Source organism: Tursiops truncatus, chromosome 11, assembly GCF_011762595.2.
Source record: "Tursiops truncatus isolate mTurTru1 chromosome 11, mTurTru1.mat.Y, whole genome shotgun sequence".
In the NCBI taxonomy this organism is placed as follows: Eukaryota; Metazoa; Chordata; class Mammalia; order Artiodactyla; family Delphinidae; genus Tursiops; species Tursiops truncatus.
This window is the reverse complement of record NC_047044.1, coordinates 58,205,216-58,231,455: the sequence shown is the minus strand read 5'-3', so window position 1 is coordinate 58,231,455 and position 26,240 is coordinate 58,205,216. Positions and strand designations below refer to the sequence as shown.

The 26,240-nt window shown below is 46.4% G+C and overlaps 1 protein-coding gene across 5 annotated transcripts; it reads right to left on the bottom strand.

Moving 5' to 3' along the window:
* Positions 1 to 17: 17 nt before the first annotated feature.
* Positions 18 to 25,810, bottom strand: TIMELESS (timeless circadian regulator). 5 transcript variants are annotated; one of them, XM_073788490.1, is made up of 30 exons: positions 25,699 to 25,715; positions 21,392 to 21,513; positions 17,075 to 17,237; positions 16,767 to 16,920; positions 16,364 to 16,478; positions 16,207 to 16,269; positions 15,822 to 15,923; positions 15,489 to 15,644; positions 15,111 to 15,244; positions 14,829 to 14,916; positions 14,369 to 14,545; positions 13,788 to 14,005; positions 13,438 to 13,541; positions 13,125 to 13,294; positions 11,166 to 11,298; positions 10,549 to 10,702; positions 9,379 to 9,476; positions 9,166 to 9,286; positions 8,858 to 9,059; positions 8,441 to 8,586; positions 7,735 to 7,820; positions 7,529 to 7,646; positions 7,357 to 7,439; positions 6,253 to 6,395; positions 5,880 to 6,057; positions 5,730 to 5,798; positions 5,488 to 5,606; positions 4,094 to 4,307; positions 3,857 to 3,967; positions 3,044 to 3,750 (listed from the first exon to the last, which is right to left on the bottom strand). In XM_073788490.1, exons 3-30 carry the CDS (start codon positions 17,157 to 17,159, stop codon positions 3,659 to 3,661), a joined length of 3,633 nt encoding a protein of 1,210 aa, XP_073644591.1. In that variant the 5' UTR covers positions 17,160 to 17,237; positions 21,392 to 21,513; positions 25,699 to 25,715; the 3' UTR covers positions 3,044 to 3,658. The 5 variants fall into 5 exon arrangements, with proteins under 5 accessions (XP_073644593.1, XP_073644591.1, XP_073644590.1 ...); XM_073788492.1 differs by lacking the exons at positions 3,044 to 3,750; positions 21,392 to 21,513 and adding an exon at positions 18 to 1,429 and having other exon boundaries at positions 25,699 to 25,810; XM_073788489.1 differs by lacking the exon at positions 21,392 to 21,513 and having other exon boundaries at positions 25,699 to 25,810.
* Positions 25,811 to 26,240: the final 430 nt, after the last annotated feature.

Here is a 26,240-nt window from a genome sequence, read left to right as displayed (position 1 = left end):
TGGCTCAAGAAGCAGAGTCCAAAAAAAAAAAGTTTATTTTTTAGAGTAGTTTTAGGTTTATAGAAAAATTGAGCAGAAAGTACAGAGTTCCCAAATATTCCCTCTCCCCCAACCCCTCAGTTTCCCCTATTTTTAACATCTTCCACTGGTATGGTACCTTAGTTACACTTGATTGTTATATTATTTAAATGTTACGTATTATTATTACCTAGGTGTACAGTTTACATTAGGGTTCATCTCTTTGCATTGCACAGTTCTATGGGTTTTACCAAATGTATAACGTCATATATCTACATTTACAGTATCATACAGAATACTTTCACTGCCCTAAAAATCTTGGGTGTTGTTTTTAGTTGTCAGTCCCCATCAGCCTGGTTTCCCACTGAGCTAGGAGGCATCGAAGTAACTTCATCAGCCCCCTAGACCAGCAAGGCTGGTACATAAGTAATCAATAGCATTCCTATTAGCCCCTTGGGACACCAGACCTGCTCTCCTTTTGCTGGCTAACAGGAGGGCCCTCAGGGCTTGTGCTCAGTACTCCTCCTCAGGCCTTACCCTCCAAAGACTTCAGGTTCCAGCACTGGCTGAAGCTTTCCTCCTCCTCTGAATGACACAAAGAAGCATCTAACTTTCTCGGGGTTCAGCATGTCTGGACTCCACAGGAAGTTTTCCCACGGGGTCAAAGAAGTAGAAAGTGGCAGCAGAGTAAAAGGACTAGCCTCTAGATTTACCAGATTGTTAGTATTAACAGCTACTCTGTGCTTAATGCTGCACTGGTGAAGATCAGTAAGCGCTGGGACCCTTATTATCATCGCTTTATTCACCTCTGTATACCTAGTCTTTGGGTAATCACATCCAATTGACACCCAGTGCCCAACACAGTGACTCCTACGTAGGAGGCATCAATACACTGTTGTGTTAGTTGGATATATTAATGAATGTACCTGTGGGATCCAAAGGTGAATACACCTGATCCTGGCTTTCAAGTTCACAGTCTAGTGGGAAAAAGAACAAGATGAAACCCTGTAAGACTGGTGCTTTATCAGGGGAATGAACAAATCCCAGCTGTAAAAGTGATTGCTTTTGGTTTGGGGTTCAAAGAGTGACAAAGGGCTTCCCTGGTGGCGCAGTGGTTAAGAATCCTCCTGCCAATGCGGGGGACACGGGTTCGTGCCCCGGTCTGGGAAGATCCCACATGCCGCGGAGCGGCTATGCCCGTGAGCCACAACTACTGAGCGTCCGTGTCTGGAGCCTGTGCTCCCCAATGGGAGAGACCGCGACAGTGAGAGGCCCACACACCACGATAAAAAAAAAAAAAAAAAAAAGTGACACAGACTGCTTCACGAAAGAAAGCACATTCGAGCCGATTCTTGGAGGATGGGCTAGGAGACTGGCAGAATCAACAGCTTGGTGGTGTGAAAAGTTCCCTCTATGAGAAAACACAGCAAAAACATCCTTCAGAAATTAAGGTACAATCAAGATGTTCTCAGATTAAGGAAAACTAAGAGAATTAGTCACCAGCAGACCTATTCTAAAAGAATGGCTAAGGGAATTTCTTTAAACAGAAAGAAAATTATTAAAAAAAAAAAAGCTTGAAATGTCATGAAAAAAGAGCAACAGAGTGAAAGATATGTATAATAATATACCATCTTATTCTCATGAGTTTTCTAAATCATGTTAAGTGATTTAAGTAAAAATTATAACATTGCCTTATGTGGTTCTCAGCATAGAGAGAAGAAATATTTAAGATAATTACAGTATAAGTGGGGAATGTAAAGAGACCTAAGGGAACGCAAAGTTTCTATACTTTACTCAAACTGGTAAAATGTGTCTTAGCCCTTGAAAACTCCAATTACCCTGGACATAGCTTCACCTCTACCTTCAGAGGCTATGGGAGGCAAAAAAGACAAATTAGAGAAACAAGACAGTCCAAATGCATCCCTGACCTAGGGCTCTCCCTAATCTGAATGACTATTTTCTGAATCTCACCTTCACTCTACCACAGCTGGAAACATAAGAGGGCCAGGAAGCTAATGGTTTACAAGAATTGGGAAGGACATGACATTTGCAATGTTTACCCATCTCTTTCTTGCCCAGACTTCCCCTATGCCCCAGGCTGACAAACTGGCTTTTCCTCCCTTTGTGTCTCCTTCCTGAGGCATACTTTTTTAAACAATTGAGGTATGGGACTTCCCTGGTGTGCCAGTGGTTAAGACTCCACGCTCCCAATGCAGGGGCTCCAGGGCAGGGGCTCCAGGTTCGATCCCTGGTTAGGGAACTAGATCCCGCGTGCCGCAGCTAAAGATCCTGCACGTGGCAACTAAGATCCTGTGTGCCACAACTAAGACCCTGCACAGCCAAACAAACAAATAACTGAGGTATATAATCAGCTATAAAAAGGAGCGAAATTGTGCCATTTGCAGAGACATGGATAGACCTAGAGATTGTCATACAAAGTGAAGTCAGAAAGAGAAAAACAAATATTGTATAATATTGCTTACATGTGGAATCTAGAAAAATTATACTGATGAACTTATTTGCAAAGCAGAAATAGAGACACAGACGTAGAGAACAAACATGAATACCAAGGGGGGAAGGGGATGTGGGATGAACTGGGACATTGGGATTGACATATATATGTTTTCCACAGCGGCTACACCAATTTATGTTCCTACCAACAGTGTACAAGGGTTCCCTTTTGTCCATATCCTCACTAACATTTGTTATTTGTGTTCTTTTGGATGATAGCCACTCTGACAGGTATCTGTCAGATATCTCTGTGATATCTCATTGTGGTTTTGATTTGCACTTCTCTGATTAACGACATTGAGCATCTTTTCATGTACCTGTTCTGATGCATACTCTTTTTACCCTAAAGATTTATCCTAGACAAAGGATCTTGAGGTGAGTATGTTTTTCTGTGTCTCATGTAGGGAAAGCAAGAGAAAAGGGAAGGCTGATAGTCTCTTTTAACCCTAATAGTTAAAAGTTCTTAAACGAACATAGCAGGTGGAGGGTTGAGGTATTTAGACAGATTGGCAAGTCAGATCAACATTGGCAACTTTTAATTTTACATGTTTAATTCAATGCCAAACACCAACCAAAAACGTTCATCATCTGAAGAGTACTGCATCCCAACCCTATTTCAACATTAGGAACTGGGCTCAATCTGGTGTTCAACGGGTGATCACAGGAAAGAAAATGAGGATGGGCTCGTCTAGTGCCTTTTAAAAATGGTGCAACATCCCCACTCATCATGTCACAAAACCCCCCATCTAGTGCTGTGACCCACCTCCAGCAGAAAGCCAAAAGGAACAGACCAGTAAGAGGGGTCCAAGGTGCCTTCTATATTCACTCACTCCTCTCCTTTGCCAGGGTGTGCTATTAACCAAAGAAGAAGAGGAATAAGTCTCCAGAGAGCTACTGAGGCACACTGATAAAAGTGGGAGGAGCAAGAAGTGACTGAACAGGAGGCCAACACTGTTGCCTGGATTTCCTGGACCCTAGATCCATGGGGAAGCCCAGGGCTCCACAGCTTCTGTCCAGTAAGAGGAGTTTCCAGGTCCTGTATGCCCCTCCAAACTCAGATTTAAATTCACCACTTAAAAATGGGTCTGTTTCTGCCCCTAGGCATCTGGCTCTTCAGTCGCTCTCATCGTCATCCTCTATCTGAAACCGCTTCTTCTTCCGGATTCCTGGAGCTCCCAACTCTGGTGCTATGGGAGTGACAGGGGTGAGAAGACAGGATATCTAAATTTGTTAAGGGGGAAGGAGGATGGTAGCATTTACCTTCAGGACTGGAGGGAAGAGTGCTAGAGGTTAGAAGAAAAGGCAGATCCCGACCAGACCCTCCTACCTTTGCTCCCGCCCTCATCTTCCTCCTTTTCCTCATCGCTGTCCAACAGCTGTCGCTTCTTGGGTGCCACTTTCAGCTGCTCTTTCCCACCATCAGTCCCTTCCTCTGGAACTACCACGAGAGGCATAAAATTAGGGAACTAGGTCCTCATAGTCTCAAATACCCTATCAGCCCTCTTGATCACAGGGCTGGGTAAGTATTCAATAGTACTCAATAGATAAGTGGTCCTGGTATTACCCTCTGGGGACAGCAGGCCTGCTCTCTCTTTCCGGGCTGACAGGAGGGCCCTCGGGGCATGTGCTCGGTGCTCCTCCTCAGGGCCTTGCTCTCCAGGGACCTTAGGTTCTAATCCTGGCTGAAGCTTTTCCTCCTCCTCTGGTTGGCTCAAAGAAGCTGCCATCCTCCGGAGCTGGGTGGGACTCAGCTTGGCTGGAATTCGCCAGAAGGTTTCCTACAGGGGCAAAGAAGTTGAAAATGAGAGTAGTGGGAAAGGAGCAGCCTCTAGTCCATCAGATTTTGATATTATTCATTGAATAAATATGAGCCTACATTGGTGAAGCTCCTTAAGGGTTGTGAACTCTACTTATTGCTTATTTATCCAGTATGTGCCCAATGTCTAACACTGTGCCTGATACACCAGGAGGTTCCCAGTAAATACAGTTGTTAATTACATAAGTAAATGAATGGATTCTGGGGATCTAAAGGTGAGTCAGATATGATCCTTGCTCTCAGGGAGCTCACAATCTAAGGGGAGAAAGAACCAATGTACTGTAACACCACAGGACTGGGGCTATATTAAGGGAATGAACAAATCACAGCCACCAAAATGATTACAGTTGCCCCTCTGTGTCCGAGGGTTTCACATCCATGGATTCAACCAACTGCAGATCAAAAACATTGGGGAAAAAAATGAAAAATTCCAAAAAGCAAAACTTGGATTTGCTGCACATTGGCAACTATTTACATAGCATTTACATTGTATTAGGTATTACAATTAATCTAGAGACGATGTGCATAGGTTATACGCAAATACTATGCCATTTTATACGAGACTTGAATATCTGTGAATTTTGGTGTCGGGGTGGGGGGGTTGAAGGAGGGATAGAGACTGCTTCTCTGAGGAAGTGACAACTGAACTAACTCTTCAAGGTTGGGTAGAGTGTTCATCAGGAAAGATGGGTGATCTGCCACCTTGTGTATGAGGCTGGAGCCTTCCAGTAGGGGGACTGGCATGATCAACTGTTTGGAGGTATGAAAAAGCCTACTGTTTGGAGGATGGAAAGTAGCTCCGGATGACTGTAGTGTCAGGCAGGTGTGTGGTGACGTGGCTGTGAGGCTGCAATGGCTGGCCAAGGCCAGAGACACCGCCCCGGAGGCTGTGGACTTTGTCCTGCTAACAGTGGGGAACCATCAAGTGCTCTGATCAGGGGAGTGATAAAATCAAAACTGTAATTTAGAAAGATAACTCGGGGGCAGTGCGGAAGATGGGTTTAGGAGAAGGGAAGATGGGAGAGATTAGCAAGACAGCTGCTGCAGGAGTCACGGTCAGAGGTGACAGGAAATGAGAAGGAGCAGATGTATCTTAAAGTAGCACCAACATGCTTGGTTGATGCTGTAACTGGTGTATTTACCTGCCCAGAGGCAGGAGGCCGAACCCTTAGCTTTTGCAACAGCTGCTGAAACTGTTCATTTTCCATTGCTTCCTCATTTTCTTCTGTCAGTGGCACCAGTGGAACTGCCTGAGAGCAGCCTAGGACAGGGTCAATGGTCACATGGTGAAGATGTGAAGAAAGAACTGGCCCTCCATCCCACAACCAGGTCTCCAGCAGCCTCCAGACCCCAGTCCTCCTGAAACCGTCATTTATCCACTCACCAAACTCTTCCCGATCATCTGCTGCTCGAATGAGGCAGTTCTGGAGCCACAGGAGGGGAGCAGAAAAGCCTAAGGGAAGGTGGAAAACTTATAACTGGCCCATACAACCAACCCCACCACCTGAGACATCTCTCCCAACTGGGCCCTCACCTTCCTGATGCAGGTTTTGCCCAAGGTTTTGAGTTGAAAGGACGGAGCCACCGTGGGCTTGTTCTGCTTCTGAGCCCTCCTCTTTCTCTTCATCCTCTTCACTCTCTTCCTCTGGCAGGTTTTCCTCTTCTTCTAGATCTTCCTGGCAAAAATCGTTCAAGGACTCCTCTTCATTAGGCTAAAATTAATTGGGGTGGGTAATGAACAAAAGGAGACAAGACGAAGAACTGAGTGGAGTCCTCTGGTTCCTGACCACCGCGCTGGGGGGATCTACTCAGAAGAGCCTGAGACAGGAAGAATCTGGGTGGGCTACTTCTAAGGAGCACTTCAGCGGGGGCAGGCCCAGCTGGCAGAGCCAGGGTAAGACTGTTACCAAGCTTGAGGGCGCCAACTTCTTCTGGCGTTTCTTGTACAGCTCCCGCCGCTCAGCCACCAGCCCCAGAGCCAGCAGTTTATCTACTATTCGGGCCCGTGAGCGTTTGGCTGTGATGTTCTTCATGATATTACCCAGGATATCTAAAGAGAAAGAAAGTGTGAATGCCCAAGAGCAACAGGGGAAAGGGATTAGTAAAGGAAACAGAGGTCTTTGGAAAGAGGCTATAGCTCAATTCACTCCAAAATGACACCACAAAAAACAGTATGGAGGTCTCTCAAAAAACTAAAGATAGAATTACTATATGACCCAGCAATTCCACTCCTGGGGATATATCCAAAAAAATAAACAAAAACACTAACTTGAAAAGATACATGCACCCCAATGTTCATGGCAGCATTATTTACAATCGCCAAGGTATAAAAGCAACCTAAGTGTCCATCAACAGATGAATGGATAAAGAAGATGTGGTACACACACACACACACACACACACACACACACACACACACACACACACACACACGAATACTACTGAGCCATACAAAGAATGAATTTTTGGCATTTGCAGCAATATGGATGGAGCTGGAGGGCATTATGCTAAGTGAAATAAGTAAGACAGAGAAAGAGAAATACTATATATCACTTATATGTGGAATCTAAAAAATAAGACAAATGAATGAATATAACAAAAAAGAAGCAGACTCACAGATATAGAGAACAAACTAGTGGTTACCAGTGGGGAGAGGGAAGGGGGAGGGGCAAGATAAGGGTAGGGGATTAAGAGGTACAAACTATTAGGTATAAAATAAGCTACAAGGATACATTGTACAATATGGGGAATGCAGCCAATATTTTATAACAACGATAAATGGAGTATAACCTTTAAAAATTAGTGACTATAGTGAATCACTATATTGTATACCTATAACTTACATAATAAAAATATATATATATATAAAAACAAACAAAAATGACACCACAAACAGAGCAAGTGGACAGGAAGGAGAGGATAAGCCTTCCTTGGGAACAGGAAGCAGCAGGAAAAGAAACTGAGAGCTTGGCTCTCATTTCAGAGGTTCCCTGAGCTTCCACCTCACTTACCATCAGAGCCCTGGAACTCCTCAAAAAGCCGCTGCAGCTCCAGCTCCTGCTCTTCCGTCCACAGTACAATCTGGGTTCCTTTCCTGTTCAGGGCGGTGTCAGTGGAAGGGGGAGCTCAGGGAGTGAAGAGTGGATTCCCCATCTCAGTTCCCTCCAAAGCATGTGCCTCTACCTCTGGAAGTCCTTGACGCTGTCAGCCAGTCCCAGCTGTACCAGACGGTGGATGACCTGCTTGCGTGTCCGAGGAGCAGTTTTCAGGTGTGCCAAGATGGTGTCCACCACATCCTGACCTGAGGTGGAGGAGGAGTGAGGGAGTGAAGAGGGGTCCCGGAGCTCAGGCTGCCCTCCTCATGCTCTTCAGACCTCAAGGCCTCATACCTTCCACATCCTTATGGGCAAGGTACAGTTCCTGAAGCTGGGCCTCCTCCTCTGGGCTCCACACAGGGGGTCTGTGACTAGAAGATCTAAATGGGGAAAGGAGAAGGGGAGCATGTAGATTGTTGGCTCAAAAAGAGGAGACCAAAGGTCTTCTCTTCTAAAAGGAATAAGGGCAACGCAGGTACCACAGAGGAGCCAGCTAGCAGAGGCCTAAGGTGTGCTTCCTTCCTCTTACTCTCCTTCCACTTAAGAACCCAAAAGTCAAACTAAGATTTTCCAGGTTGGGCCCATGGAACCTGACACTGCAGGGGCTGAGAGTATTATGGGAAAGGGAGAGAAGAGTGAAAGGAGAGGAGCTGAGATACTCAGGGAAAGAGGACAAATATTTCTATGCATCCTTATGGCTTCCCAGCACATCCTGGGATAAGGCACATATAGACTCTCTCTGGGGGGGCCACCCCACTCTGACTGCCCCCCTGAACGCTGGTGAAGAAGGAAACTAGAGTAGACAGGAGACCTAGGGTCAATCCCAGTTCCTCTCTCAGGTGACCTCAGGTAAAGCATTTCACCTTCGGGGCTTGTTTTCTCACCTACGAAAGGGAAAGAAAGGTTACACCAACTGATCTGCAAGCTCTTCCAGCTCTGACACTCTGTGACTGTGTCACCCCCTTCCCCATCGCCAAGCCTTCCCCATCCTCAAGCTCACCTGCCATCCAGGGAGCCATAGCCCTCAGTCATCTCTCGAACCACAGCTGTGTTCTTCCAGAACAGCAGCTCCACAAAGGCTTTCTGGTTGACTGCGGCCAGTGCAAAGAACTTGCCCAGGATGTATCTGGAAAAAGTCACTAGCTCCTGAGGGAGAGGGAGACTGCTGTGAGGCCTGTGGCCTAAATGTACATAAACATGGGCCTTTAGGTATTTTTTCCTACGCCTGTTCCCAGCTGCCCCCTCCTCGCTCAGCCTCTTCTATCCTTCCCCTTGCAGCTCCCTCAACCTGCCTGTCTACTTCCTCACCGTTCTCTCATCGTTCAGCCTTGACACGGCTCAGGGCACTTTATCCCCTAACCTTTTACCCCAGGACTCCCCTACACCTCTAGAACCCCATTCTTTGGTATCTCCTTACTTTGTAGGCCCCAGCCGCAGGGTCGCTAAGCAGACGATTGAAGAGGCAGAAGAGGGAAAGCTGGAAAAGCAGGGCTTCCATTTTGAGATCATAGGCCAGACGGTGCAGCATCTTGACGACACAGTGGTTGGTGTGGGCGCTATTTTGCTTGTAGCTCCGCAGCAGCAGCACATAGGCTTGGATGACAGTTGAGTTTGCAAAGCTGCACCGAGACAGGGAGCGAGAGGATGTCAGTGTGAGGACGTGTGGTCGTCCTCACAGCCCCACGGTCTCCACCCTGACACCAATTCCATCCTCCCGGCCCGCACCGTTTCAGGTAGTCCAGAAAGTTAAATTCTTTCTCCAACACCTCGACCATGTGCAACTCTTCCTCCTCCACCTCTTCTTCATCTTCTTCCTCCGCCCCTTGTTCCTCTGGTCCCTGCTGCCCTATAGAAAGACTGAGGATTACTGGGTGTCTGTGACGCTGGCGCTAGAGAAGAGCTGGAAGGAGAGAGATGAGAAGGAAATGGGAGACTCACGGGGAAGCGGGGCCCAGACGATTTGCTTCAGCAGCTGAATCTCCTCCTCTGGGGAAATGTCCTGAGAGCCAAACACATCTCCTTCTGGCCACACCTCCCTGGAGCACAGAGAGAAAAAAGGCTTTTTTTTATAATATCTTTTTTTTTTTAATAATATCTCAGTTATAATTTGAAGTGGGAGAAGGAATTTAGACTTATTTTATTTTCCAGCTGGAAAGAGAATACAGACTGTTATTTCAAAGATGAAACAAAGACTCTAGGGAAATTTTCCCTCATAAGCCACACTGCAAAGAAAATCATACAGGAAGAAAAGGCAAATAATCTAAACGCGTGACATTTGAACAAATGTTGAACAAATGTACATATTCACACAATGGTGTTTTTTGTTTTTATAAATTTATTTATCTATTTATTTGCCGCTGTTTTCACAATGGTGTTTTAAAGCCATGAATAATTGCAGAAATATATCTGACGAGAAGTGATGCTCACGGGACTTCCCTGGTTGTCCAGTGGCTAAGGCTCCGCGCTCCCAATGCAGGGGGCCTGGGTTCAAAACTTAGCTGGGGAACCAGATCCCGCATGCCTGCTGCAACTAAGAGTTCACATGCCACAACTAAGAGTCTGCATGCTGCAACTAAGAAGTCTGCACGCTGCAACTAAAAGATCCTGCATGCCGCAGCAAAGATCCTACGTGCCTCACCTAAGACCTGGTGCAGCCAGAATAAATAAATAAATATTTGAAAAAAAAAAGAAATGATGCTCACAATATATTGAGAAGTGAAAAAAAATACTATAAATCAGTATTGCAATATTTCAATCTTGTAAAAGAAGGTGTATGTGATATGTCTATATATAACACAGAGGGAAAAACTCTGGAAGATAACTCATCAAAATGTTAATGATGGCTATCTTTGGCTCATAGAATTAACTTTATTTTTTTTCCCCAACTAACTGTGCTGATATTTCTCAAAAATGAAACAAAAACAAATAATAAACCTCCCAATAAACCAACCCAAACTCCCCAGGACTCAGTACCCTGTACAGAGCCCCAGCGCTTCTGAGGGAACTTCTCTCTTGAAGACTGAGAACCCTGTGCCACAGTGAAAGCCACTCCCTGCCCCCAAAAGCCCAGGGGCTGGATGTGGGAGGACGGGTAGGCGGGGCTCTTACCGGGAAGACCTAAGAAGGGTCAGGGCCTGTGGGGCCTGGCCAGCCAGGAGACAGTCTTGGATCCGCACCATGGCTTCTGCCCGCTGTTCTTCCACGGGCACCTCTGAGGCCGCATCAAAGGGAACCATGGAGTCCAAACTGAGCTCAGGATCCTAGAGAGGGATTATTAAAGCTTTGGTAACAGTTGGTGGGGCAGTGGGGGGAGAGACCCAGAGAGCCTGCCCAGAGCACTACCCTCAGGAAACAGAGAGTAGGACTTCCCTGGTGGCACAGTGGTTAAGAATCCACCTGCCAATGCAGGGGACACGGCTTCGAGCCCTGGTCCAGGAAGATCCCACATGCCACGGAGCAACTAACCCCGTGCACCACAACTACTGAGCCTGCGCTCTAGAGCCCATGCGGCACAACTACTGAAGCCCATGTACCTAGAGCCCGTGCTCTGCAATAAGAGAAGCCACCACAATGAGAAGCCCACGCACCGCAATGAAGAGTAGCCCCCACTTGCTGCAACTAGAGAAAGCCTGCGTGCAGCCATGGAGACCTAACGCAGTCAAAAATAAATATTAAAAAAAAAAAAAAGAAAGAAAGAAAGAGAGAGTTTCTGCAACTACTTATCTGGGCACAGCACTGTAGCTGCTCGGCCAGGGAGGGCCACACAGACTCCAGTTCCTCTGGGCTGTAGGGGACATTACCAGAAGCTACGGACTGATCTAGGACATTCTTTTTCTTCTTTCTCTTCTTTCGTTTGTTCTACAGAGAAGGAACTGTGTTAGGATGGCACAAGAGCTAGGGAGGCCTTTTCCCCATCAATGTCCTCTATTAACTAATTAATTAGATGTCTGAATTAATTAGACATTCACCGAGTGACCACTATGTGCTACTCCATGACAATGGGGAAGCAGCAGTGAAGAGCACATTTCCTTGCCCTTGAGGCACTTGTGGCCTAGTGGGGGAGACAGGTAAGTAGACAGGTAAATGACACTACAGCCTGGATAAGACCTAGAACATGGCTGAGCATAAAACGCCATAGCAAAACCCAGGAACAGCACGTGACTCATTTCTTGTGGAAGTGATACCTTAAACAGAAGCCTAGAGAATGAGCAAATTTGCTCTGAGGATAAAAAATTCTATATGAAAAGGCTTTATTAAATGCAAAGCACTCTGCAAATGTAAACTACAATTTTTTCTCCTGAAAAGCAGGAGAATGAGAATCAATACCCCGACCCCACTCCCCCAAGTCATGGCTGTGAACCAGTCTTCGCTGTGGGCAAACAGGAGGGCCTGTGAGGCCCTTAATGAGGTTCGTCCTTTATTCAAGGAACTTATAAACACACTAAAGGTCAGGAGCATGAGTCTGGATTCCAGCAGACCAGGATTTAAGTATTGATGCTAGCCATATACCAGCAAGACCTTGGACAAGGTGCTTAACCACTCTGCGCATGTGCCCTAGTGCTATTGTGAGGATTATAGGGAAACCTTAGCACAACGTCTGAGACATAGTAAACGCTCGATAAATGGTAGAACCTATTAGTACTGCTAATACAACACAGCTCCGAGTGTAAATAGACCTTTCAGAAAAGGCTCATCGGTACTACAGCCCCTTTCAAGCCCAGTTCTGACTGAGTTTTAACCTATAGCAAATAGAATTATAGGAAAATTTTTACAAAGCAGAGTCCTTGTGTCTCCAGGATAGAAATTCCTTGAGGTTTTCTTCTTGTCCCAGACTTTTCATTTATTATTTCATTTCAGGCTCATGGGTAGATGTTACAACCAACTTTTAAAGATCAGGACTCACACAAGCAGCTTAAGTTATTCTAACAGTAACTAATACAGGATGAGATCCCAGACCTCCGAGTTTTTTTTTTTTTTGGCTGCACCATGCGGCATGTGAGATCTTAGTTCCCTGACTAGGGATCGAACCCGGACCCCTGCAGTGAAAGTTCAGAGGCTTAACCACTGGACTGCCAGGGAAGTCCCCAGACCTCTGACTTTTAATGTAAGGTCCTTTCTATCTCATTACAGTGCTTCTGAAGTATAACCAGGAAATAGCACAGCATAATTACTAAACTCTAAAATTATCAACCCCCTGGGACTTCCTTGGCAGTCCAGTGGTTGAGACTTCGCCTTCCAATGCAGGGGGTGTGGGTTCGATCCCGAGTCGGGGAGCTAAGATCCCACATGCCACGTGGCCAAAAAAAACACAACAGACACAAAACAGAAGCAATATTGTAACAAATTCAAAGAGACTTTAAAAATGGTCCACATCAAAAAATAAATAAATAAATAAAATAAAATTATGAACCCCCAGAGTTCATGTGCTTAGCACAGAGCAGGTGTTTAATAAATGTTTCCTGAATGAATTAAGATACTTATGGTAGATCAGGGATCAACCTAATGAGAGGAGACTCACAAGGCAGAACTACATTGGCAACACCAAAGAAACTCTTGCCCTTCGTTCAGAGTAGTTCTAACAGACCAGCTTAAGCTACAGAAAATGTGAGGAAAAAGAGCCCCCTGTCCTTTCTGTCCCCCACCCTTTCTCCCCAGCTCTTTCCACACCCTGGGCTACCCAGTACCTGCACCATCAGGTTCCCACGGCTCCGGCAGAACCGCTCCAACATCTTGAGGAAGAGGTGGGTGGTTTCCACCAGGTCACGAAGGAAAGAGCGGGGCTGGCATCTCTCATTGAACTTTCGAAAGAGTGCCAGGAAGAGCTCTCGGTACTCCATCACATAGAAAATGTTGTCTAGAAACAGGGAAGAGAAAGGAATGGAAGGACTGACCTGGAAAGCTTGGGGAAAGGAGAGACGGGTGAAGCTGGGTCCGGGAAGAGTGAGATTCGGATCAAGAGGCAGGGAAGGGGGGATCAGAGACCAAGCGAGGCCTCACTCTGGATGATGCGGCTGCTCTCCCTCACAGCCTCGTCTGGGGACGCATTCATCTCATTCACTGTGGCCAGCAGCTCCTGATAGGCCTTCAGAGCCAGGTGCATCCTGTGAGAGGGAAAGAGGTAAAACGGAGGACAGCTTAGGACCTTGGTTCGTGGAAACAGTATCACCCTTTGCACCCTCACCTGCCAAAACAATTCCATCAAAAACTCAGTGACCCAGCCAGTCCTTGCTCCCCAGCTGACCACCTGAAGCCTGAGACGGGACAGAAAGTACCATCCAGAATTCAGGCATTCAGATTCCCAGCCTGGCCAAGATGCCCACTCTGACCCCACTTCTCCTCCCGCTCACCGGCGTGCCCAGGAGGTGGCTTCCTTGCGGTCGGTCAGCATCATCTCATAGTAGTTGGTGAGGTTCTGCTCAATGAAGTGGAAGGTGCGCACAGTGAGGGTCTCAGAAACCAGGCCTGGCCGGAAGGAGGCAGCTCGGTTGAAGGCCATGAAGAAAGCCAAAGCCCACATGTAGTAGGTCTCATCGTGCTGCTGAGCCTTCTCCCGAAGCAGGTGGTCCTGATGTCAAGGAAAAACAGACCACTTCATGACCTCAGGGCTTCCAACTTCCTCCTGTCCTATGATGACCAGGTGGACCCTGGACACCACTGTAACAATACTATAGGACCCAAATCTCCATCCCTTTCTCATTCTCCCCACGTTCCCTTCCCCTTCCTCTGCGGCAATCTCTAGAGCTTTTTTGGTCATATCGATAACCCACTCCCTCCTGACTTCGTCACCATGTCTCAGGGGCACCCTACATCCGTCTCACCTACTAGTCCACTCTCCATGGTCAGCTTTCCATGGGTTCCTCCCCAGCTTGCCCTTCTTACCCACCGCTACCCCAATCACCTCTCTACTCCATCTTTCCTAGGCTCTCACCTTCACCGAGCCCATGAGCCGGTTGTAACAGTTCTCCAGGAACTCAGAGCAGAAGTCTCTGAGAAAGAGTCTCACGTTGAGGGCAGAGCGGCGCTGCACGGACAGCTCCCGGGCAGCCTGGCGACGTTTAGGTACCCGTCGGGGCTGCTTTCCCAAATCGGAAGTGTAGTTTTGGAGCTGGGGATGTAGGTTGAGGGAATTAGAATTACTCCTAACCACCTCCCTCCCCGGCAGCTCTTTACACATCCTTGGTACTACAGTTTTCTCAGAAGAAACCTGTAGAAGGTAGAACGTGCTCTCCCTCTGGTACTAAGTGAAGATGCAGGTAAAGACAATGCCAAAAGCTCTATTTCTCCTAGGTCTCCAACTTTCTAAGCCCAAGAACAGAGAAGCTTTACCTCCAGAGAGGTAAAGGTCCCCCACTCCACAATGTTCCCACCCCTGACGGGAGCAGACTCACATTGTGGAGACCTTTGTGAAAGATGAGGTCCCTCTCCCCAATGGATTTCAAGCCCTGGACAATGTAGGAGCCCCCAAATCGAGAATGCCTGCAGAGAAAAAAAAGTCCAGGGTGATTCCTCAATTCTCTGGAGGTTCCATCCCCGTTCTCTTCCAGCAGCACATCAGAGCATGTTGTAACTGCAAAGTGCTCTCGTCACCACTGCCTTAGCATTTGGCCCAAGCCCTAGCATTCCGTAGTGCAGGAATGGGAACATGGGTAGAGTGGCTCTGCACCACTCACCTGTTGCCTCGCTGCAGGGCTCGAGTCTTCTTCTCTGCCATCTCTCGCTGGCGCAACACCTCCAGTTCTGCCACAGCTGTCCTCTGCTCCTGAGCTAAGCGTCCCTGCCCCACTCCTGCCAGCTGCTCAGGGTTCTAGATTTAGAACAAGGAGGGAAGAGTCAGAAGTACAGTCATTTCCTATTCTGAGTTCACTCCTAGTGGGGACAGAAAGAGTGAACAAAATAGGACTGTTGATGGGACCCTGTACTTAAGAAATGGCTATTCCACCTGGCACCTGCCTTCCCCAGGTATTTCAGTCATGATACAAGAGCAATTCCGGCTGCACAGCAGAAACGGACATGAGGGAAGGGATTGAGGCAACAGGTGAGTGTCTCACCTGGTCACGAAACATAAGGGAGATGATCTCCAGCACGTGGAGGCTCCACTGATGCTCCGCAGTTGAGCTGGCCAGGAAGAGGAGCAGGTCGTCCAGGCCACTGAGGTGAATCGCCCAGAGAAGCCGGTCGTGGACACTGGCGTCATCATCGATCCTCTGAGCAGTGAGTGGTGAGGGAGAAAGGGGAGATCAGTCAGTTCTACTGCCCTGCCTTGAGGTTTTCTAATTCATTCCTTGACGAAGGTCCCTCCCGAGTTTCGTCAGAGGACAGAACAGCGAAAAAGGGGCAGCCCAACCTAATCAAGCACAAGAACTCGGACCAGCCAAGATCACCTTCTCCTGATCAAGGTCGGCTGGGACATGGAGAACATTTCTGACCAGCAGCAGGATCCGCTCAATCAGCAAGCTGTCTTCCTCCTGCCGTTCCTCCCAGCCCTGGTCAGAAGAAGGAGAGTTAGAGGACAAGACCCCCTGTGGAAGGCGGGAGGCATCTACCCTGATGGGGCGAGAGAGGCACAGAGAAGAATCAGGATTAAAAAGAAAGAAGGAAGAGTTCGAGTAGTCCCGAGGCAGCAGAGACAGCAGATTGGACTTGTACCCCCGAGGACTGGGACCGTATCTCCAAACCCCGCGTGTTGTGACGCCCCACCTGGGGTTCTGCCCGGGGGAGGAGCAGGGCGCTAACTGTCCCCTGGGATCTTGTGAGGCGGAGACTCACCAGCTGCAGCAGCTCATACAAAGTTTCACTGAGGACTCCAAAAGCCTTCTCACTGGCAAAGGCCTACGAAACAGGGGGATGGACCTTAAGTAGTCCCCGCCCTCTCCTTTCCAACGGCCCCCAAACTCTGCCTCGGGATTCTGGAGGAAAACCTCACCTCTTTGTAGGCCTGCAAGTACGCTAGCACCTGCAGAAAGTGGTGCCGGAAGCTGGGCTCCTTGGGCACGCTGCCAAAACAGAGCAAGGCTGGTTGTGTCAAGTTCACCATCAGCCTGGGGAGACCATGAAGGAGGGAGCAGCTGTTCAGTTTCCTCACCAGGCACAAATACCAAAGGCTGGCACACAGTATATGTTAAAAAGCTGGGGGATCAACAACAAGGTCCTGCTGTATAGCACAGGGAACTATATTCAATATCCTGTGATAAATCATAATGGAAAAAATATAAAAAAGAATGTATATATATATGTATAACTGAATCACTTTGCTGTATAGCAGAAATTAACATAGCATTGTAAATCAACTATACTTCAATTAAAAAAAAAAAAGCTGGGGAATCAACCTGATAACAGCATGAAAGAGGGGCTTGTCCTGGCGGTGTTGGGTAAGGATGGGTAGGAGGTCGCTCTGCAGGATTTGCGCTGCCCCCAGCTGCTGCCGTACATCTCGCATCTCATCCTCATGCCTCAAGTAGCGGATCAAATCCTTCACACTCTCTTCAGGGACAGAATAAACACTTACATGGAACCCTGGCAGAAGCTCTACCCAGGCCCATGTGCTTTTCATACCCATGGCTTGAGAAATTCAAAAGACCTAGACTCAAGCAAGTGTTGTTTTTTTTTTAACCTGTTACCTCAAAAAGCGACTCACCTAAGCAATCTGGCTCCTTGTGGTAAGTGTCTCCCTCCAAGTACCCAAGAGCACTGCATGTGGCTAGAAGTTCACAATTCATCATGTACAAGTCCACACATCAGTGGACCAGCCGTTAGAGAAGAAAGGCAGGTGGAGCCAAGGGAGCTAGAAATGATGAGGCCTATAGAGACAAGGAAAGGTAACAAATGTGGGGGACTTCTCTGGTGGCGCAGCGGTTAAGAATCCGCCTGCCAATTCAGGGCACATGGGTTCGTGCCCTGTTCTGGAAAGATTCCACATGCTGCAGAGCAACTAAGCCTGTGCACCACAACTACTGAGCCTGTGCTCTAGAGCCCATGCTCCTCAACAAGAGAAGCCACCGCAATGAGAAGCCCGTGCACCACGACAAAGAGTAGCCCCCACTCGCCGCAACTAGAGAAAGCCCACGTGCAGCAACAAAGACCCAATGCAACCAAAAATAAAAATAAACAAATAAATAAATCTAAAAAAAAAACCCAAAACAAAACAAATGTAGGGTCCTCTCCATAAAAGGGAGGGGGGAGCAGGCAGGACCCTGATGCTTTGAGTATTCTGATCAAGGTCCTCAAATGTTTCACTTCTGTCAGCACCGGAAGTGCTGTTCCCAGTCCCGGGGAAAGCTTTAAGTTAAGACTTCTACCCAGGAGGCTCCGAGACTAAGAATTAAGCCATCCCATCCTCTAAATCGGGTCTGAAACTGTAGAAACAGTATGTCTGAGTCTAGATAACCTAGTAGAAAGAAAGGCTGGTTAGCAAAGGGCATCAACTCTGAGAATTTCACCCTGAGAAAGCTCTGCAGCCTTGTGAGAAGGTGGGAGAATGAGCTTCCCTCTGCCTTAAAATTGCTGGGGGAATTCCCTGGCGGTCCAGTGGTTGGGACTTAGCACTTTCACTGCTAAGGGTCCAGGTTCAATCCCTGGTTGGGGAACTAATTCCACAAGCTGCGCAGCATGGCCAAAAATAAAAAAATTGCTGGACCCGGTCCCCCTCCACCTTCCACCCACACAGTTAGAGCTCTTCTGTACCACAAGAACTGAGAAAACCCAGCTCTGACTGTACAGTGATCCCACTGAGGATCTGATATATCCCAGGAGCCCTGAGGCTTCTGAGGCTCTGGGGATGTGTAAAGAAAGTTCCTTCACTCTCCTCCCCAAAGTTACTCTTAAATTTTGGTGATCTTAGTAGAAGCCAGTACCTAACAGAATGGGTGAGAAAAAGAATAGGAACTAGTTAAATTCCTTGTCCCTCTCCACAGAAGAACCATCTTCCTTTTCTGAAGCACACCCCCTTTTATTAAGATCCCTAAACCCTCATCAGATAATCAAGTAGGCACAGATCCTGGATGTTTCAGAACCTGACACTAGTCATACACACACACACACACACACACACACACACTCTACATTCACTATGCGTCCCCTTGTCACATTCAGCCACACTCTCAGCATGCAGCAGCTTCCTCTAAAAACACCTTTCCCTGTTCCATACGTACCTCCAACTGCACCCCTGTTCCCCCACAGGAAATAAGAAATGGGCCATGTCCAAAGGACCAAGGTTTAATGCCTGATGTTATCTCCATGCATTTATGTAACTGGGCTACTTCTCTAGGCTGCTGCTTTCCCTTCCCCTACCCAGTGCTAATCTCCTTTCTGACCGCTCAGCCCAGCAACAGTGAGCCAGTAAACCACAGAATGACCAGGAAAACTGAAGGGATACCTGCCTTCACTGCCCTTTCTCATGGGACTTGCAGACCCTAAGACCTGGGCTCCAGTGAGGCAGGTGCAGTGTGTGAGATCTGTGACTCTCCTCCAAGATAGATCTAGCTTAAAAAAAAAAAAAAGATACATCTAGCTTTTCCAGACAGACCACTGGTGTATACACACATACACACACAGAGCAGACCAATTCTAATATTCAATATTTGTAAAACTGGCCCCGGCAGAGTACTCAAACCTCTGCTTTCAACACATTGGTTTACCTGAAAGGCAAAAATAACAGAGGTGGTAACTGCTGTTACCTGGCTACCTAAATAAAAGCTGGAGGGGAAAGAAGATAGGGAAGGAGCATCCTTGCAGATGTGAGAAGGGAAGAGGTTATGTAAGAGACCTAAGACTTCAGGTTCTAATCCCCTGCAGTTCTGACAGAACCAGAGAGCAACAAGCAAAGTAGAGGAAGAAATGGGTAAGATGACTATTATAAAGCTCCCAGGCAAGCTGGGTTTACATGAGGCAAGCTGGCAGTCTTGGGCCTATTCATTAGAACTGGAATAAAAGAGCTCTAAACAGGAGTTCCAGCCCTCACTGGTGGAAACATACTATTAAAAAAAGAGCCAGGGACAGAAAACTTACAGTTCACTCTCTTTTCATGCAGTTATCTAGAAGCTACTCACCTAGTCTGTGTGGCCTCATCTTCCTCTCCTAAACCACTTATAATCTGATTATCTGTCTTATATCTACTTCACACTTACCCATCCAACCCACCGCTTCTTAGATCCATGCCTTAGGTGCCTCCTCTGGCTATCTAGTCCCCCAACCCAGGAACATAAACATACACATTCCAAGACACAGAGCCCCCTCACGCTCTCTAAACCTTGCTTCCTCCTTCTGGAAGGTCCACCTCCCTTAATTCCAAAAGTTCTAAGCCTACCTGACCTTCAAGATCCAGCTCAAATGCCACTCCTCCACGAAGCTCTCCCTGATAGCCTACAGCAGGACAGGATCTGACTGCACATATCACTCTAAATGGACTTCCTCCTCTGGCACTGTACTACTTCGTTTTTTTAAATTTTTTATTATTATTATATATTTTTTGCGGTACGCAGGCCTCTCACTGCTGTGGTCTCTCCCGTTGCGGAGCACAGGCTCCGGACGCGCAGCCCCAGCGGCCATGGCCCACGGGCCCAGCCGCTCCGCGGCATGTGGGATCCTCCCGGACCGGGGCACGAACTCGCGTCCCCTGCATCGGCAGGCGGACTCTCGACCACTGCGCCACCACGGAAGCCCTGAACTACTCCTTTACGTTACAATAACCTGGAGTACATCTTTTCTCCTCTACTAAATGTTTTATGCATTTCTGAATGCACTGAATTTCTTTCATAAGATAGACATTCAGTAGAAACTGTTAAATGCAACTTGGTGTAATAGAAAGAACAGTACAACATTCAGAAGGTGGGGTCAGAGTCCTGGCTTCACTGCCTACCGGCCCATTTATTCCTCATCAAGTCAGTCTTAGCTTCCTTATCTGAGAAATAAGGTAAAGGATACTGTGGCAGCCATGGAAGTGCCTGCTCAGATTTCTCAAGAAAGAACTTTCCATTCAGCTGCAAAGAATGCAGTTAGCTGACAGCACCTCCAGGACCCACCTCAGCCCTACTCTTCCTGGGCAGACCCCCAGCTAATGACTAAGCACAGAGCTCACTACAGTCATAGTGAGCATGGGCTCACGATAGTTACCACCACCAAATTCTTTCCTCTTACAAAGAGGGAAAAGGAGAAACCACAAGTGCTATTCAGGACAACGGGACAGAACAGATATATACAAGCTTTTAATTTCTCTTTGTTCTAATCGGAGTACTTTACTCTCCTTCCTGAGTTTTCTACTTTGAAAATAATTCTCCCCATGCCACTTCTTTGACCCAGAACAAAGGCAAAACAGGAAAACCAGCCATTCTGGCTTGCCAAAGAACCAAGAGAAAAAAGAAATTCTTTTTTTTTTTCCTGAAAAAATGTTTATCTTAGAATTAACAAAACATGCAAGTAAAAGCATTAACATTATACCCTCAATGTCCCAACTACCTAAACAGTCATTCTCAAGCCAGGCTGTACTTTAAAACCACCTTAGGATACCTGCTTAGGCCCTGTCCAAATATTCAGAAACTCCAGGGGCTGGCGAGAAGGGGCACAGGCACAGTATTTAGGAAACGCTCGCCAAATGATCCTATAATTGGGAACTGCTTTAACATATACAAGACTATTATGCTGAAGGAAAATCAAGATGCAAAGGTGGGGGGAAAAAAAAAGATGCAAAGGTGGTCTACAACTTTATTCAACAATCAGCAGTTAGTTCTCATCATTTTTTTAATTGATGACCTTCTAGATAGGGTTTTTTTGAGTTTTTTGTTTTGTTCTGTTTGCTTTGTTTTGAAATACTGACTGGGGTAATATAGTTGTTTCCAAACTTCTGGATTTCATGGATGGGTCTTTAATTTTTTTTTCAATTTAGGGAGACTAACCTAAGGTGGCAGACTCTAAATTTTGTAACTTAAGGACAATTAAAAAAAAATACAGACGCACAAACCTCGTATATTGCTGGTAGGACTGTAAAATGGTGCAGCTGCCGTGGAAGTTGGTTTGGTAGTTCCTCAAAACGTTAAAACAGAGGTACCATAGGACCTAGCAATTCCACTCCTGGGTACATATCTGAGAGAAATGAAATGTACATCCACACAAAAACCTGCACACCAATGTTCACAGCAGCATTTATAATAGCCAAAATGTGGAAAACCCCAATGTCCATCAATTGATGAATGGATAAACAAAAAGTGGTATATCTACACAATGGAATATTATTTGACAATAAAAAGTAATGAAGTACTGATACACGCTACAATATAGATGAAATTTGAAAACATTACGTTCCATAAAAGAAGCCAGACACAAAAGGTCACATGTTGTAAGATTCCACTTATATGAAATGCCCAGAATAGGCAAATCCATAGAGACAGAAAGTAGATTAGTGGCTGCCAGGCACTGGGGAGAGGAGGCAATGGGGAGTGACTGCTAGTAGGGACCTATGTGGTTTCTTTTGGGGGTGATAAAAATGTTCTAACATTAGCTGGCAGTAACAGTTGCATGTCTCTGTGAATTGTACATTTTAAAAGGGTGAATTTTATGGTATGTGAATTATATCTCAATACAGCTGTTATAAAAAACACCCACACAATTACTATACATTGTTTTCAGTAAACACCAAAAAAACCCCACAAAAACCTAAGAAGGACAAAAATCCCAGAATAAAGTACAGTCCTTTAATACATTTAATTTTATGAAAAAACTCATTATGTTGCATTTTCACATTTTATCATAGACAGATGAGAACTCTGTCAAATACCTTAGACAAAGCAGATCTGGACATTTAAAAGGGATGTTAGTTACTTTTCTCACTCAACTAAGTACTAAGCAGTTGAGATGAAGCAATAATCATCTCAAATGCAGGCCTCAAAATGCAAGAACCAAAGGAAAATAAAGGATAAAATATTAAATACGCTTGCAATTCAAAATAGAAAATTAACACATTTCTTGAAAACAAAATAAAACCAAGCAAAAAACTCTGTCCCAAACCAACCCTGCTCTAAGAACCAGCTCTGAGATTCACTAGTATGAACAGAATGACGCTTGGCATTTGAATTCCAGTTCTGTCCAGTACTAAGTTGGTGATCTTGAGCATGTGGCTTAACCTAAACCTCAGTTTCCTTATCGGTACACAGAGAAAAATACGTAGGGGGTGGTTCAAATGAGATCATGGAAATCAGTGTCATTTGTGGACCAACGGACCATTGCTGGTCCACAAACTGTTAGCAGTCTGCATCAAGATATGGACAAAAACAAAACATAAGCATTTAGAACATCTTATAGCAATTTGATGCAGTTGATGTTTGTTGAATCTAATAGTAAAAATGCCTATATTCTGTATGTCTTTTTTTCACGTTATTTCTCTAGTAATTTAATTTTTCTAATAATACGATTCTAGTTCTACTATTTTAGAAAAGTACTTTATATTTCAAGTGATATATCACAATAAAGCTAGAAAAAAAAAGAAAGAAAGAAAAGTAGTGGCCTGCAACACCCTGGGGGGGGGGAGGAAACACTGGTCGTTCACCACAAAAGTTTGAGAAGCTCTGATATCAAACACTTATACTGAGTGTTGAACACAAAGAATTCTCAAAATATTAATTTCCTCTCCATCTACTGGACTCTATAGTCAGTCACTAAGTGCTTACGAAAATCCTCCTAGGCAAAAGATAGTGCTGTGCAGGTGCAGTGTGGCTGCAGTGCTAAAGAAATTTAAGGAATTTAGTTGCAGAAATAAAACCCACCTAATATAGAAGAAACAATGTAAAAGAAAGTCAGTACTAGCTCTAAGTGATATTTAAAAAAAAATTCTGAAAAACTAGGGCTCTTTTCAGGTTAAAGTGGCCAAGGAGGTTTTGTCAGAGAAAGTGTGATTAGAACTGGGCCTGTGAAGGCTGCATAGAATTGAGGCAGCTGAGAGGAGGAGGGGAACTTCAGCAGAGAATTTGCCAGAGTAAAACCAGAGAGGGAGCCACTATGAGTAGAGGAGTCTTAGGAAAAAAATGGAAAAGAGGGTTGGAACTGGCTTTATGGGAAAACTTGGTCTTTGTCTATCAATTCAAGGATTTAGAACATAAGCCTGGGACTAACTGAAGATTTCTGAGCTGAAAAACAAAACGATCAAACTGGGGTCGCACAAGCAGGAGCACATATCCTACTGGTGTATCACTAAACGTATCACTCTCTGTAAGGTCTCAATCTTTTTTCCTTTTACTGCATTCACTCTGCAAAAGATCCCAACCGCAGATCAATGCAACCATTTGCTTTCTAGACTCCTGGATTCAAATCTAGACTCAGATTTGCTAGAGGAAACCAAACAACCCTGCAAAATGATACACAACAAATGTGGTCTCCAATCTGAACAGGTCCTCAGCCTGGCCCAGCAAATCCTTCGTGTTCCTGGTCCTCTCCCTCTTCTTCCCAAGGAACAGCTGTTTCTAACTTTCACCGTTACCCTCAAGCCCCTTTATTCCACTGCTTCCCACACTTCTCAGCTGGTGTCTCAGGTCCCTTCCTCTCAGAACAACTGAGATCATCAGAAACGAACTGTCTCAATTCTCCCCACCCAAGCCTAAAAACATACATATTTCAAATGAATCTAAGCCCTCCATTTGTGAATGATCAATTACTTCTCGACCCTCAGTTGCTTCTTCCTCATTCTTCATTTGTTTCCAATTTTCTCTTTATACTGGCTCCATTCCCATATGTTATGAGTTGCTCAAAGCTCCACCATCTTAGGGGGTGGGAAAAACCCCCAAAACAAAACAAACACTTTTCCTTGACCTCACATTGGCTGCTCCTGTACTCCTCCTTAAGAGATGTTGCTCCTCAGGCTTGCATCTTTTTCTTCTTTTGGTAGCCCTGCCACACAGCTTGGGGGATGTCAGTTCCCCAACCAGGGCTTGAACCCAGGCCACGGCAGGTATCATAAGTGTTCAACACATGCTTTCTAAGCTGAAGTAGACAAGTTTCGAAGTTGAGGGAGCAGAGGATGGGGCTGGAGATTTGGAGGCATCAGGATGTAAGGTGGTGTGTCAAGTTGTGAAAGTAGATAAACTTACTCAAGAGAGTTCTGAGTGAGAGGAGTAAGGAAGCCAGGGCAGACTTCTTTGTCACCCTGTAACTGCAGAGGACTCATTTACATGTGTTCTTCCTTCCAGTTCCTTAAGGGCAGGAACTCTGTTCTATTCATCTTGTCCACCTGGTACTGAGCACACGGCACAGTACATGTTAGGAGCTCAGTAACCTTTTACTCAGTTGTGTAAGTGCCACTGATAATAGAGGGAGGTAAAATACTTCAGGGACACAGAGGAACAAGTGACTACTTTGGCCCAGGAGGGCTGGAAATAGAGGTTTTCAGCGGGACAACTGAGCTCCTGAAAGAGAAGTTCACCTGGCAGAGAAGTGGCAAGAACTTCAAGTCGAGGGAACAGCAGGAGCACAGGTACCAAAGCATGAAAGAGCACAATGCAGACACACCCTTTCTATAGGTTTGGGAGTCAAGTGCATGAGATAGAAAAAAATGATAGGGAGCTTTAGAAAATCAGCTGAGAGGATCAGAGTCAGACTGCCAAAGGCCATGGACACCCACCTAAGGATATAAACTTGACCGTGGGAGGCCAAAGAGGAGTTTTAAATTTAATCTGAAATGACCAGATTGACTTTTTAAAACGGTAATTATGTAGTGGCAGCACGAAGGGCCAAGAATTGAGAGACTCAAGGGAAGGAGCTTAATTAACGACTGATGGTCCGGCTAACAAACCCAAGCAGAGGCTGTATCCTCCTTAAGCCTTCTACCCGAGGGAAAGGAGGGAAGGGAATGAGAAATCCATTTTATAAAAACTCAAGATTTAAGTCAAGCGACCAGTGAATCCCAGCTCCTGCTGACCACCAAGCTGGACACCTATTTTTTTCGGGTCTGAACTGGATGGAAAATTCCGAAGTGGAAATGCCCGGGAAGCTTCTGTCTTATTGTAAGGGTTTCAAGCCCCTTCCCATCACAGCCGCACCGCTGCGTGAGGACCTATCTGTGCAGAATGGCGTCGGGAAAACGAGGGGACGTCCCAGGAGAGCTGGAAACCCTGCGGCTCCCACACAGGACGCGGGGTGGGGACGCGTGCGCACCTAAAGCGCGCGCCCCGCCCCCTGCCTTTAAACCGGGTGACGGGAAAGGGAACTCCGCGCCTCCCAGAAGAGCCCCCGCGGCTTCGAAGGGACGCAGTCCGCTTAGAGCCCTCTCGCCCAGACACTCACCCGCTCCCCGCCGGTCCTCAGGGTCCCCGCGGAGACAGCAGCCCCCGCTGCATTTCCCGCCACCCGGCTGGGCTGGACCACACCCCGCCTACGTGGGGAGCTGGGCGGGGAGAGCGGGGCTGGTCCATGTGACCCCGAGCGGGCGGGGGAGTTGGTGATGAAGTAAGGAAAAGGGAAGCGAGTACAAGTATTCTTTTATCTGAGTCGATCCCTTATATTGAGCCCCAAATCACAGCACAATGGATTTCCTGCTGACTTAAGATAATTGGGATCTAAGTCCGATTAGAGGTGAATTTACAAACATTCTTCCCCCTGCACCTAGTCAAGTGGATTATTCCAAAGTCTTAACAAGGTTAGTTAGAAAAGTTAGGCTTTATTTGTGAGGAAATGGAGAGCTCAGCTATGTAGAAGAGTGGTCTTTTGCGGGACTGGGGTGTCTGTCTTACTATAGGTATAGGTTTAAAGCTTGCGCAATACGCAGGAGGCTCCTAAAAGGAAGAGGTCAACACAAGTATTCATCGTCAGGTCAGGGTCTCCTCTGG